General features: G+C 47.6%; 1 protein-coding gene across 1 annotated transcript in view; it reads right to left on the reverse strand.

Annotated features, from left to right (window-relative positions):
* The window catches only part of ACSF2 (acyl-CoA synthetase family member 2), a 54493-nt gene that overhangs the window by 23163 nt on the left and 17253 nt on the right, over nt 1-14077 (reverse strand). The window contains exons 5-10 of the mRNA XM_077833216.1: nt 12023-12141; nt 11305-11467; nt 10748-10843; nt 10195-10343; nt 9605-9696; nt 8551-8627 (exon numbers count right to left, since the gene is read on the reverse strand). Coding sequence (XP_077689342.1) covers nt 8551-8627; nt 9605-9696; nt 10195-10343; nt 10748-10843; nt 11305-11467; nt 12023-12141 — 696 coding nt within the window. The remainder of the gene's footprint in view (nt 1-8550; nt 8628-9604; nt 9697-10194; nt 10344-10747; nt 10844-11304; nt 11468-12022; nt 12142-14077) is intronic.

The following is a 14077-nucleotide window of genomic DNA, read 5'->3' on the forward strand; positions in this document are numbered from 1 at the left end:
CCTGGACTTCACTGAGATGAAGGATCACCTCCAAAACAGTTAATCCATTTACCTGCCATGACCTAAATGTATAGGTTATAAAGCCAGAAGGGATCATTTTAATCATCTAGTCTGACCTCCTGTATAATAGGCCAGAGAACTCTCCTGGGCTAATTCCTGTTGGAATTAGAGAAAATCTTTTAGAAAAACATCCAACCTTGATTTAAAACATTTCCAGTGATGGAGAATCTCCCACAACTCTTAGTATGTTGTTCCAATGGTTAATTACCATCATTGTTGACAAATTGTGCCTCATTTCTAGTCTGAATTTGTCTAGCTTCAACTTCCAGCCATAGGATCTTGTTGTACCTTTGTGAGCTAGATTGAAGAGCCCTTTACTGCCAAAGTTTTGTTCACCACATACGTACTTACAGACAGATCAAGTCACCCCTTAATCTTCCCTCTGGTAAGATAAATAGAATACACGCCTTAGTCTCTCACTACGGTAGAGCCTCAGAGTTACGAACACCTCAGGAATGGAGATTGTTCGTAACCCTGAAATGTTTTTAACTCTGAACAAAACGTTCTGGTTGTTCCTTCAAAAGTTTACAACTGAACATTGACTTCATACAGCTTTGAAACTTTACGATGCAGAAGAAAAATGCTGCTTTTAACCATTTTAATTTAAATGAAACAAGAACAGAAACAGTTTCCTTACCTTGTCAAATCTTTTTTTAAACTTTCCCTTTATTGTTTTACTAGTTTACGTTTAACGCAGTACTGTACAGTATGTGCTTTTTTTTTTTTTTTTGGTCTCTGATGCTACCTGATTACGTGCTTCCGGTTCCAAATGAGGTGTGCGGTTGACCGGTCAGTTCATAACTCTGGTGTTCATAACTCTGAGATTCTACTGTATAAGGCATGTTTTCCAATCCTTTAATCATTCTTGTGGCTCTTCTCTGAACCTTCTCAAATTTATCTGCATCCTTCTAGAACTGTGGACAGCAGAACTGGACACAGTATTCTCGCAGCAATTGCATCAGTGCCAAACACAGACTTACCATAACCTCCCTACTCCTGCTCCAGATTCCTTTTATACACACAAAGATCACTGTAGCTCTTTTGGCTACAGCATCAGACTAGGAGCTCATGTTCAACTGATTATCCACCATGACCCCCAAGTCCTTTTCAAAGACACTGCTTTCCAGGATAGAGTCCCCCATCCTGAAAGTGTGGCCTACATTCTTTGTTCCTAAATGTATGACCTTAGGTTTGGCCACATTAAAGCACGTATTGTTTGCTTGCACCCCACTTATCAACCAATGCAGATTGCTCTGTATCAGTGACCTGTCCTTCATTATTTACCACTCCCCCAATTTGTGTGCACACATCTGCAAACATAAAATTATTGCTGATGAAGTTTTCTTCCAGCTCATTGATAAAAACATTAGCATAGGGCCAAGAACTGATCCCTGCAGGATCCCACTAGAAACACACTCACTTGAAAATGATTTCCCCATTTACACTTACATTTTGAGATCTATTATTTGGCCAGTTTTTAATCTATTGTGTGCCATATTAATTTTGTATCCTTCTAGGGTTTTTTTAAACAAAATGTCACGTGGTACACCAATTCACACGCCTTACAAAAGTTTTAAGTCTATTTCATCAATACCATGACTTCTATCAACCAAACTTGTGATGTCAAAAAGAGATATCAAGTTAGTTTGATGGGATCTATTTTCCATAAATCCATAATTCCATTGACTGGCATTAATTACCTTCCTTTAATTCGTTATTGATCAAGTCCCATATCTGCCATTCCATTACTTTGCTTTGGATTGATGTCAAGCTGACAGGCCTAGAATTACCTGGGTCATCCTATTTACCCTTTTGAAATATTGGCACAACTTTAGCTTTCTTCCAGTCCTCTGGAACTTCCCCTGTTTTCCAAGACTTACTGTTAATCAGCATACATGGTCTAGAGAGCACCACAACCAGCTGTCTGAGAACTCCTGGATGAAAGTTATCTGGACCAGCTGATTCCAAAATGTCTAGCTTTAGTAGCTGCTTTTTAACTTTCTCCCAAATTACTGTTGGAATGGGAACTGTTTCATCATCTATATCATCTAGCTTTTCCCCAAATATGGAATGAATATTTGTTGAACACTTCTGTCTTTTCTGCATTATCATTGACAATTTACCATTTCCATTTAGTAACAGGCCAATATCACTGCTAGGATTCTTTTGCTCCTAATATACTTACATTCCTTAACTCTGCTGGCCATAGAGTTCGCCTTCTGTCCTTTTGCTTGCCTTATCAATTTTCTACAATTCCTACCTTTTGATTTATATTCATAACTATCAACTTCCCTTTTCTTCCATTTGGCTTGGGCGTACATAATTATTTTTATAGCTGCTTTCACTTCCCCTCTAAGCCAGGCTAGTTTTTTAACCAGTGTAGACTTCTTTATTGAATGTGGCTTTTGGGGTATCTTGTAAAATGGTCTCAAACAATTCCTAATCATCATTCACATTTTTCTGTTCAAATTCTCTCTGTCAGCTGATTTGGCTCATAATTGTTTTATGAAACTGGTCCTTTTGAAGAACCAAGTATATGGGTTTGGACTTTATTCTATTTGCACATAACAAATGTGAACAAATCATGATAATTTGTGCCTAAGATACCATTAATTTTTAGTTACATGATCCATTTCTCTTTGTCTGTCAAGACGAGGTCGAATATAGAACTCCCCCTGGTAGGATGCAACACTTTTTGAGGCAGAAAACTGTCATCTGTAATATTTAGAAATTCGGAGGACATTTTAGTTCTGTCAGATCTGCAACAGGTCATCAGATTGAGGACCCCATCGATAATGCAGTTTCCCCACCATATACAATACAGATAAGTGCTTAAGGAGCCTGCCATCCTTTTCTCTAGTGTGATTTACAGCAGACACCAACTAGTACCCCTTCCTATGCATTATCTGTTAGGACACTGATTTATTAGCATTCAAGACCATTATCTTCCAAGCTGTCAGTGACTCAGAGACAGGTAATGCCATTTTTGACAGAATGCTGCTCCCCTTCCCGTTTCGCCCACTCAAGCCTTTCTTAGTAGGTTATGACCACTGATTTTTACGTTCTAATAATGTGACTCCTCCCCTCAGGTTACAGTAATACCAACTACGTCAAATTTATGCTCACAACTGAGCAATTCCAATTCCTCTAGTTTAATACCTAGCTCCAGCCTTGGTGTAGAATAATTTAGCAATTTCTTCTCTTCACGTCCTTTGGTGACTTGATTAATTTTGTTCTCAACAGCTTGATTTTCTGCTAGATGAGTGCTCATTTGTTCCCTCTTTTCACCCTTCTCTTGTAGTTTAACGCCCTCCCCTCCCATCAGGCTGGCTCCCCTTCAAGAGTCTTCATTGCCCTGGCAACAGTGGATGACACCACAGTCTCTGAGACCGCAGCCTTCTAGAGCCGTGATGGGAATTCTTTCCTGAGCGGCTGTGATGGTGTCAGCTCCACAAAGCAAAAGCAGACTCTCAAATACAGGCCTCGGAGGGCAAGTAAAGGTGAAATATCTATTTAGGGTATGTCTACACAGCAAAGAAAAACCTGTGGCTGGCCTCTGCCAGCCAACTCGGTCTCACAGGGCTTGGGCTGTAGGGCTATTTCATTGCTGTGTAGACTTCTGGGCTTGGGCTAGAGCCCAAGCTCTAGGACCCAAGCCCAGAAGGCTACACAGCAATGAAACAGCCCCACAGTCCAAGCCCCGCATCGGCTGGCACAGGCCAGTGCAGGTTTTTCTTTGCTGTGTACACATACCCTTAAACGTTAGGCCAAATTCATCCCTGGTGTAGACCCAGTGAAATCAATGGAGTCAAACTAGGGATGGATTTAGCCCACAGTCTTGTCTTGACTAGGGATCATAAGCCTTTTATTTTTCTAAAGTTTCCCAGTTTTCTTCCCAAAAGGCCTTTCTGGGGGAAGTGGATGGGTCAGGGGATTGGGGATGGGACACTCAACCATTAGCCTCTGTCAAATGTGGGCAAGGTGGGTAATGACCAAAAATCACTGCCATCAGACAGCTGGGCAGTGGGCTCTATGCAATACGCTGGTGGCTACAGTGTAGTTTTCAGTGGAACATCATCCACGACCCCACCTGCATTCTTGCTGGCACTCTCAGTAAAGAAGCCAGTGACTGCTTGGGCTGCAGAGCCCGAGCTACTCTCATATCCTAGCAAAGGTCTCTCCAGTTCAGCTTGGAAACCCATTGGCAGGGCACAGTGGGGAAAGGTGGCACCAAGGCCACCCATCTTGTACCTGGTTCAGTATCTAAGCAGAAGACTTGGCTCTCCTGGGGTCAGCTCAGCACCTCGTTTATTTATTTAAAGCACTGATTTAAAAACAAGGCCTTGTGCCCTGGAACATGGTGTCCTGCTGAGCCCAGAGCTGTGCCCCAGAGAAGGGAGAGCGGAGACAGCAAACGGGTTTTGAATCAGAAGGTTGGTGCAGGAGGTAGGAAGGTAAGAGCAGGGAGGAGAAAGGGAGAAGGTGACACAGGAGATAGGGTTGCCTGGGCCATAAGCAAAGATCTTGTTGATCCTCAGTCTGGACACTGAATATGCAAATACATCACAGACCAATCTCCCTCTGTCGAAAGCTGCTGAGTGTATTATCTTAAGGATTCAGAAAACCAAGAACCTCACCAACGTTTTACTGTGCCCTCTTGCACCTCAGCTGCTGCTCAGCGTTTTGTTTGTCTGACGGCCTGATCCAAAGCCCACTGAAGTCACTGGAAGAACTCCCATTGATTTCTACGGGGCTTTGGATCAGGCTCTAAGTTTGTAAGCTGTGTGGACAGGGACCTTTTCTTTTTTGATTTGTAACATGCTGGGCACCTTTACGGCACTGTTTAAGTAACAGTGACAACCACTTTTACTGCTCTAACAGAAGAGGTAGGGAGCAGCCACTTGTGGCTCTCCGATTCCCAGTTCACCAGGCCCAAACTTTGTTTTCTACATCCATGGCTAAAGAGATGGTGAAAACAAAGCTATATGTCCTGAGTGCCAGAGGAGATACCAGCTCTTCTACCCCTTCCCGGAGCGATGCCATTTCTCCTGGACGGCTGGCAGATGTTATTGATTACAGATGCAAATACCAGCCATTCCAGGCAGGGCTGGTAGACTTCCGCACTGGAAGTGGAAACTTTACTTTTCTAAACCACAGTGCTTAACTTAGTGTATGTAGGAGACTCTCCCTTCTCGGGCAGGAAGAGGAGAAAGCCAAACCCCCATTCCAGAGCCCTCCTCCAGAAGGGTGGAATAACAAAACGACGATGATAATAATACTTTGCCTTGAGATCCTCACATACAGGGTGCTCTACAAAAGCAATTTCCCAACATCAGTGAACTGATTCTCACAACTCGTGAGTCAGAGAATTTATCCCTGTTGTACAGATGTGAAAACGAAATACCTTCAAGCTAGGCACACAGATCCATCCTAAGGCACCTAATTAAGTGTCCTGATCTTTACAAGGGTCAAATACCTACAGTTTCCCCTGCTTGCACTGAGAGTTGTGCTCAGCACCTCTGAGAGGCAAGTCACTTATTGAGATGCCCATATATACTGATTTAAGGTGTAATCTCTATGAATGACTTGTGCCTTTTAGGTGCCCAGCTTGAAACATTTTAAGAGGGTCTGATTTTCAGAGGGAAGGTGCTCTGAGAATCAGGCTTTTTTGCAGTGTCTCAGCCCAGGCACCCCAAATCACTTGTTACTTTTGAAAATCTAGGCCTCAGGTGTGTGTGTTCAGGCAGCCAAGTTTGAAATTTTAGGTAAGTTACTTAAGAGTCACACAGCAAAACAGTGGAAGAGCCAGGATCACAGAACCCATCGGCCTGGTGTCCAGTGGAAACTGGGGTTGTTTGGCACCTCTGAAAAGGAGGTCAGGTGTCTCCTGACTCACAGTTGTGTAAGCCATTCATGAGACCATGAAAAAGCCTCAAGTCCCTGGATCTGCTTAAAAAACCTTTAAACATAGATTCATTTTCTCCCTCCTCTGCCCTAACAGGCCCTGGTATGGCTTGTCCAGGTGACTGGCCGCTTCAACCAATCAGAAAACTACTGACTCCATCCAAGTCCACCCATAAGCTTCTACCATCTGTCAAGAGACATTTCTGATGTATCTGATCACCTCTAGCCTCCTCACAATCCTCGCCTATCTGCTGACTGGAGGATGGAATCCAACTTTTCAATCTTTTCCAACATCTATGTATTTTAAAAGAGGCATTTTTTAAACTAAACTATGCATGACAATGCTAACACAAGCTAACCTAGATCCTGCCCGTAAAACACAGTCATCTTCCCAGAGGCAACCTAAACCCATGTCCCTGATTATCCTGTTTGTCTCCATCTTTCTCCTTCCAGTGGGATGCAAGTGAATAGAAAGCCATAAAGGTTCCTCCCTCCCCCGGCCCCTGACTGCTCCAGAAGGAAAGCCATCCCACTCAACTCATGCAGACAGAAACCTCCTCCAACCTGAGGAGGTGATCCCTGCAGGTCAGGGCAGAGGACCACAGGTGAAGCAATGTTCAGGGTTCAGTGAACCTGGAGAGTGAGTTTCCCTTACAGTCCAGCAGGGGGTGATCTCTCTAGGTCAGGCTGAGGTCTGCTAGTGTTGGGGAACCTCAACATTGAAATAGCTTAGAGATTGGATTCTCTTCTCACCCCACAGGAAGGCGGTCTCACAAAGTACCTACATATGTAAGGGGAGAGGTTTGCACCGTATCAGCCTATATCTGGGAAGCGATCTTGCTCTCCAGTCCTCCTCCTCTTCTCCCCACCCCTAATCCAGAAAGCCTAGCAGGAGAACAAGATGACTATGGTTTATCGTCATGGATTTTACAATACCACAATTTCAACTTAACTGCATTTTTTTATCTAAAGATTTATATAAATATATATAAATATATATATATTTATTCCTCTGTAACTGAGTGTAAATGACTCTTAGGAGGATGAAAACTCCTCTTACTCTTATATAGAAAACAAATTGTATATTTTCTTATGTACATCTTCTGTATAAAGCTCTCGCTGCAAAGATGCACTCAGCAGGTTTCCAAGTTTCTGCCTGAGGACTGGTGACTCATGCTGCAAACTGGGTGTGAGTCCAGCTACACAGCTCAATCCAGACCCTAGTCCCCCTTTATCCTGCCTGCAGGTTCAGAACAAAGTCGTTTTAAAGAAAATGGTTTTATTAGCAGCCCTACTACTGTGCAGGAAGCGGTGACTCACATGTTCCAAGTATTGGCCACCTTGTAATAATGGTGGGGAACATCGTGGGAGGCCACGTATAGGCCTGCTGTAAAGTAAATGCCTGCCACCCCATTGAAGTTCATGGAGTTAGGCCACAGCTGAGTTTGGCCCCTGGTGTTTTAAACTCAGCCCTGACAGCTTCACACAAGAAGCAAAGCCGCAGAGCTCCCTTGAGACATCACCCCGTTCCAGAACAGTTGCCCCACACTCCCTTCGTGCTGCTCCCTCCTCCCAGAGCACACAGCAGGGCTGACAAAACTCTTGGTATCAGCACGTTCTGAAGCTGCCAGCAATAAGAGCAGAAATCTGACGCCTAGTCTCGTGTGGTTAACCCATCACATCACTGTTTCCTCGGCCTTCACAGGCAGCTTGTTACTTCCTTTAAAGCAAAACAACCAGGCTGTGCGCGCTCACTTGCCTTCAAGGACTCCCAGATCCGTTTCTCAAATGGATAATGAGGGTGAGATCTGGGGCCGATTACACAGAAAGAGACAATGCCCCACTATGTTAAACATAGCTGATGCATTTTGCAGTAAACCCCACTGAATGATGGATGGGACCGGGCTGGACATTCAGAACACCCCGTTGTTCATGCACAGGAATGAGGGTACACATGCATGCTTAGTGACGGAGTGCAAGTCCTGCTCAGGCACTGTGTGGGTGTGTGTGTGTGTGTGTGTGAGAATACACAAGAAGGGCTACAATGTACATGGCACTGGATCTGACCCTCCGCACGCTCAGGTTCAGGGCGTGTGTGCGAATCATGCAGGAGACTGAACATGTGAGTGCCATCCATGCTGGTCAGCCAGGTGTCTTCCTCAGTGTTTATACTTGAGGATTCAGAGACAGCATGCGCAATAGGAAAAGAGAATTGTCCACTGCAACCAGAAAATAAACAGAGACATGTCCCAGCCTGGGGTACGACCCAATGCGATCACGCTGGGTGCAATGCTCTCCCTTCTCACAGTAGCAGTCCTTGTAGTTTCCTGTGTCCCTCCCCCGATGGGTTGGGCCTCTGATCCCCAGCCCAGTTACTCTACCCTGTACCCCCTTGAAAGGCCAGAAGGCACGAGGCCTCTGCATCCCATCACACATGGACACATTCATTCAGGGACCCTCCAGTTCTATCGCTCTGTACACAAGTCACACATGCTCAGGTTCCCGGGTCCCACTGGGAGGGTGTGTGTGTGTGGGGGGGGGAACCCGACCCAGGCAGCCCAGGCCCAAGCATGGAAATCGACTCACCACAATATCCCTCATATTCATCTTGGTCATAATCTTTTTCATGATCTCCGGGGGCACAGGGGACCCTGCAATGATTCCTGGAAGAGAGAAGGCAAGAGGACTACGTTGGAGACTCTTCCCCTGGAAATCCCACTGAGAGGGGTCGGTACAGTTAGATCTAACAGCTGACAAAGCCTTTGGGAGGCATCCGGCAACCCCAGCCCTGTCAGCATGCCTCCCTCCTGACCTGGTCAATAGAACCTATTTCAATGGTGGGACAGCGAAGGGTAGAACACAACCTTCCGGATGAGACTGATATTGCACAAGATGAGAGATTACAATGTCAACTTTCAGTGTAATCAACAGACTTGACAGGGTCAGGCCCCTTCCTCAGATTACAGGGAGTTTCAGATGCGCTACCCAGGTACTTCTCATTCACCCATCACAGTAGTCTCTGGGTGCTAACGCTGCCCATAAACTCTACATCACTTGCTTCAGCTGTTGCTATAGGAAATTTCTATTATTGATCATTTGGGAGGGAAAGGAAAGCTCCAATACAAACGATCTGCACATCAGCTACCTAAAAACTTGGGGAGCAATTCTAAACAAGCAGGGAATTTTACGTGTAGGAAATTCACTACCCACTGCAGCATTGCCCGTTGTCACCCTGGGGAACGTGTACAAAGTACAGTACACCAGGCGTCTGCTGCCACATGTTGGTGGATGGAGGTATGGAAGTCCAACAAGTACAATCCTTCCAGCATACCCCATCCCCTCTCTGTTTCCATAAGACACAACAGCTGGATAACTCCCCCCTAAATGTTCAAGTCATCAGGCCATTGCTCTGAAGAGAGGAGAAGGGTGCTAGAAATAAGGTAATCATGAGCAGAAGATTGTCAAGGTAGGAAAGCACACCATTGAATTAACAGGGCAAAGGAAAGAGCTTGCAACACAAATTCTTCTTCCTCACTAGTGATTTGCTTGCATAGCCAAGCCCATAAGCGTCTGCCTGTCCAGCTGGCTTCCTTGAGGAGAACCAGCAGAGGCCAGTTACCCTGGGTGCTGATGTACTTACCTCCCTGGAGAGACGAGAGGTCATAGCTGTCGAACTCGGGCTGGGACAGCATGTCTATGAACATGGTCGGAGTGCCGTGTAAAAGGGAGCATCTTGAAGGGACAGGAGAGAAAAAGCCAAGCTGCAGAATCAGAGCCGGTGGCAGTAAGGCCTATGTACCCCGCTCCCCACTGCGCCTGGGTCAGGCCTTTGAGCCCGCCGGGCAGGCCCAGGAATGATGGGTTTATCATGCAGCAGCACCTTTGCTTTACAGACTACACCCGGACAGCACCTCGGAAATGCAGCCACCGCTGGGGTGGAGGGGATGGTGGCGGGAGAAGGCGGCTGGTTATGTATAGACACACACACCAGTCACTAATCCAAACAAGGAGAGGCCAGGCCTTCCAGCCAAGAGTCAGCAGTGACCAGGGCAAGTTGGGACCAGGGCAGTGGGGCATTTCACAGGTTCCTGGGCGCAACAGGGCCAGGACTCAGACAAACAAGACACTATGCCTCTGCCGCAGTGGGGAGGCCAGGGGCAGGAGCTGCCTGCCAGCGGAGCTGAGCTAAGTGACCCCTCCAGGTGACACTCAAGGGCCCTTGATTCTCACTTCTCTTGAGCCACTGCTTCCAGCACAGCTTTCCCCTCAAAGCTCAGGGATGAGAAGATAGCAGGGGCGCCATGCACAGCCATCACCATACCACCTCCAACGGAGCCCAGGCAGTGGTAGAGGGGTACAGGGAGGGCAGTACGGGATTCCTAGGATCAAGCCAAACAAAGGCAGCAATGAGGAGATAACCCTTCTGGTCTGTCTGAACCATTCTGATGCCTGGAGTACATGGGCCTAACACAGGGCTCTCCCAGAGCCACTTACACCCACGAGATATGGGGGCTGGATAGCAGGGGGAAGGAACTGCCTGAATTGCCATTGTGCCTCCAACCCAGCCCTGTGGGAGTGCCCTCTGCTGGCACCCCGGCAGCACTACATTTCTCCATACTCTGTCCTTAGGGCTCCTCACTAACAGTGCTCTCAGCGCCCCGCACCCACAACTTGGGGGGGGGCCTTTCGCTGCGTCTTGCTGGGGAGTCATCTGCCTTCTCCACGTGCTCAGTCCCCCTACGGCCGGAGCATAGCCCATCCCCGGCCGACCGAGGAGACTCACCTGCTGATTGACTCCCAGCCTCAACCCAATCAGGTTTGCATTATTCACAATATTTCTATGAGAGAGGGTGGCCCCTTTGGGGCTTCCAGTTGTGCCCTGAAAGACAGAGAGCATTACGAGATCCTCTTGTATGACCGTCCGTTCAGAGGGACAGGTGCAGAGATTCTCTGTGGTGATCCCTCCCCTCCCCGCTCCGCAGATTTCTGTTCTGCTCTTGTCCTTTAGTCTCCCTCCAGACACGGAGGCCTCTGATCCGACAGCCCAACAAATGATATGACACAGAGCAACTGCAGCTGGGATCAGAGCTCCGTGGCACCCAGGCCCCCCATCTCATCCCTGCTGTCAGCTCCTGGGATAGTGGCAAGCCATGGGAGTGGTGGAGAAAACGGGAAAAATCCCAGATGACCTCCTAAAGCCTATTCTGAAAGGGCCAGGGAAGATGGGACGGTATCCACCCCAAGTGGCCAGGTGTCAAAGGGAGCAGCCTGCTTAGCACTGGCCACAGGGGTCACTGGATCTGGTGTCCATTGCAGGGCAGAGCAGCGTGCGGTACCTACAGAAGTGAACTGGATATTGACGGGCTCGTTGCAGGACAGAGTCTGCTGGACATCTCGTAACTGCTTCATATGGCTGCTGTCCCCAGCCTGCATCACCTCGCTCATCTGGAACGTGCCAGGCAGCTTGGAGTCTAAGGTGATTACAACTGATAGGTCTGGCAGCCTGAGAAAAAGAAAAATACAGTCAGCAACAGCAGAGTCAGGAGGACAGACTGCCTTGGTGCTTGTGTTCTGCTAGGGATTAACCCCTGGGATGGGTCCAAAGGCCCCTGTATCGCCTGGACACAGGAAGCAGGAGCTGATTAAGGTAGCTCACAGGGGTAATGCCATACTGGACTCTTCTTCCTTTCTCCTCTTTGGAATGCAGGTTACGTGGGAGGAGCTGTGTGTAACACAGGGCACTCAGCTCCAGCCCAGGTGGGTCTAAGCGAGATCTCCTGTTTGCTGGGGAAGGATAATGGCTGATTCCCAACTGGGACAGGATGCGGGTCCCAGATGTTATCAGCCACTGATCTGGGGTCTATTTGGTGCTCAGATAACAGGGTGATGGGTGCAACAGGGTATAAAAGCCTAGACAGAGATATTTGTGTAGGACCTCTTTTCCCCTGGGATTATCCACCAGGCTCAATAGTAGGTTTGTCACCCTGCAAGTGTGAGGACCCAGTGCAGGGCACAGCCCTGGGGGACTGCAAGAGGATCTCTGGTGTTTCTCACTCACCTCTTGCTCTTTATTCCCCCTGGACTGGATTTCTCTAGCTCAGGACAAGTTTGCTTCAGGATCTCATAGTATCTCTGGGTTTTAAACTGAGTGGGGAACACCAGGGCCTTACAACCAACCTGTGTGGGGAGAAAGAGGGAAGTCAGGCTGCAGTGACACCTGCTGCCCAGGGAGTAATGAACAGTCCCTGGAAACCTGACAGCAGGGCACTTGCATTCACTGCTAATGGAAAACCACCACACACACCCTGAGAAACCAAAAGGCAGGAGTTAAACCTTAACACTACCTGGGGCTCTTCCCAGGACTTGTTTGGCTATGAGTGTGGCTTACAACAGCCTCTGTCTAGACTGAGCTTTCAAACCATGTTAGCCCCTTCCTAGAAGGAACCATCCTGTAAGATGGCTTAGAAGCTGGGGCTGGGGACAGCTCCTATACCACACCAGGAGACATTTAAGGAGTCCAACCCTCCTCGTGCCTTGCTGCGACCATGAGCAACCCTGTTTCCCAGCAGAACAGTGACCCCGAGATCCCAGGCTCACATCCACCTGCAGTGTTGGGTTTAATGTTCAGCATTCTAACATTTTGCCCAGAGCGGACATCCCTGGTGTAGGCAGGTGCAATTCCACAGACTTCAGCAGGGCTACACCTGCTTACACCAGGCCTGAATTTGGCCCAGAGTTCCTAAATTGTATGTTCCATTTAACATACCATTTCTGAATCTGATGCTGGCAGGAACAGCCTTCCTGAAGGCGACCCTGCCAGTGAGGGAGCCAGCGTCAGATTGAAAGCCAGTTTACATCCGATTTTAGTGTTGGGTTGACAGAGCTTAAAAATGGTCCTGTTTCCCCAGCCAGGACTAGATTCCCCCCTCACTTCCACGGCTTACACTCTCCTGTCGCCCCACTGACTTCAGCGGTGCTGCTCCTGACTGAGACAGATGTATGTGTGAGAGGAGGCTCAAACCCGTACAGCCACATTGTCAAAGCAGGGAGCAGCGGATGTGCCCAGGAGCATACAGCTGCACTGCTGTCACATGCTGATCTGCATGTGCAGCTGTGGGTTTCTGTTGCTTCCTGGGCCCTTTGCATTGTGCTGAAACTCTGCAGTTCCTATTCCGATTCGCTTGAAAACAGGACAAATGTTACCTGTCACCCCAACCTCACCACGTTAAGAGGAGGCCAAGACATGCCAGTTTTAACCAAGAAATTATTTGCATGTACTCTGTGATTTGCAATGGGAGAGAGCAACAATTGCTTTCACTTTCAGACAGGAATCCACCAGAGACCTCATCTATACAAGGAAGTCTGGGGCTTTGTAACTCGGGGTATGTCTACACAGTAAAGAAAAACCCATGGCTGGCCCACGCCAGCTGACTCAGGCTGGTGGTGTAGGTAGACTGCTTGAGCTCTGCGATGCTCCCTCTCCACAGGGTCCTAGAGCCCTTGCCCCAGCCTAAGCCTGGAAGTCTACAAAGCAATGAAACATCCCCACAGCCTGAGCAGGCCAGCCATGGGTGTCTAGTGTCTAGTTGCTGTGTAGACATAGCCTTTAACTCCAGGGACACCATGATCAGGGTCCATTTGTCAGGGATAGACAATTCAAGCCACAATACTATTCTGAAAACTCCAAAGCACCTTGTCTGTAAAGGTAGCTATGTGAGGAGAGGAGATGCTGCAGGAGGGCCCCTCTTAACAGACACGGCAACGGTCAGCAGTAGATCTTTCTGTAAAGGATCTGCACTGGGAAAGCCATGATCTGTTTGTATTTACAAAGTTCTGGAAATCTGGTGCAGGGAAATGATCGAAGGGAGGAGCAGTTTGGAAAATTGGCTATTTATTATTGTATGCTGGAGGGAATTATTCTGCAGTGGCAGGAAAAGGATGAGGCTACTGATGGGTTCTGTGATGAATCTATTAGGATAGTCCAAGCCCGTGAGGGAAGGATTTTTGTTTTGCAGATTTCCATTAACAAACAGCAGCAATCTAAGGAGAGACAAGGCACTGGCAGGAGATGAGGACAGGCAGACAGCCTTAATGTCAAAGCTACAAAGAACAG

Source organism: Eretmochelys imbricata, chromosome 14 (assembly GCF_965152235.1).
Source record: "Eretmochelys imbricata isolate rEreImb1 chromosome 14, rEreImb1.hap1, whole genome shotgun sequence".
Taxonomy (NCBI): Eukaryota; Metazoa; Chordata; order Testudines; family Cheloniidae; genus Eretmochelys; species Eretmochelys imbricata.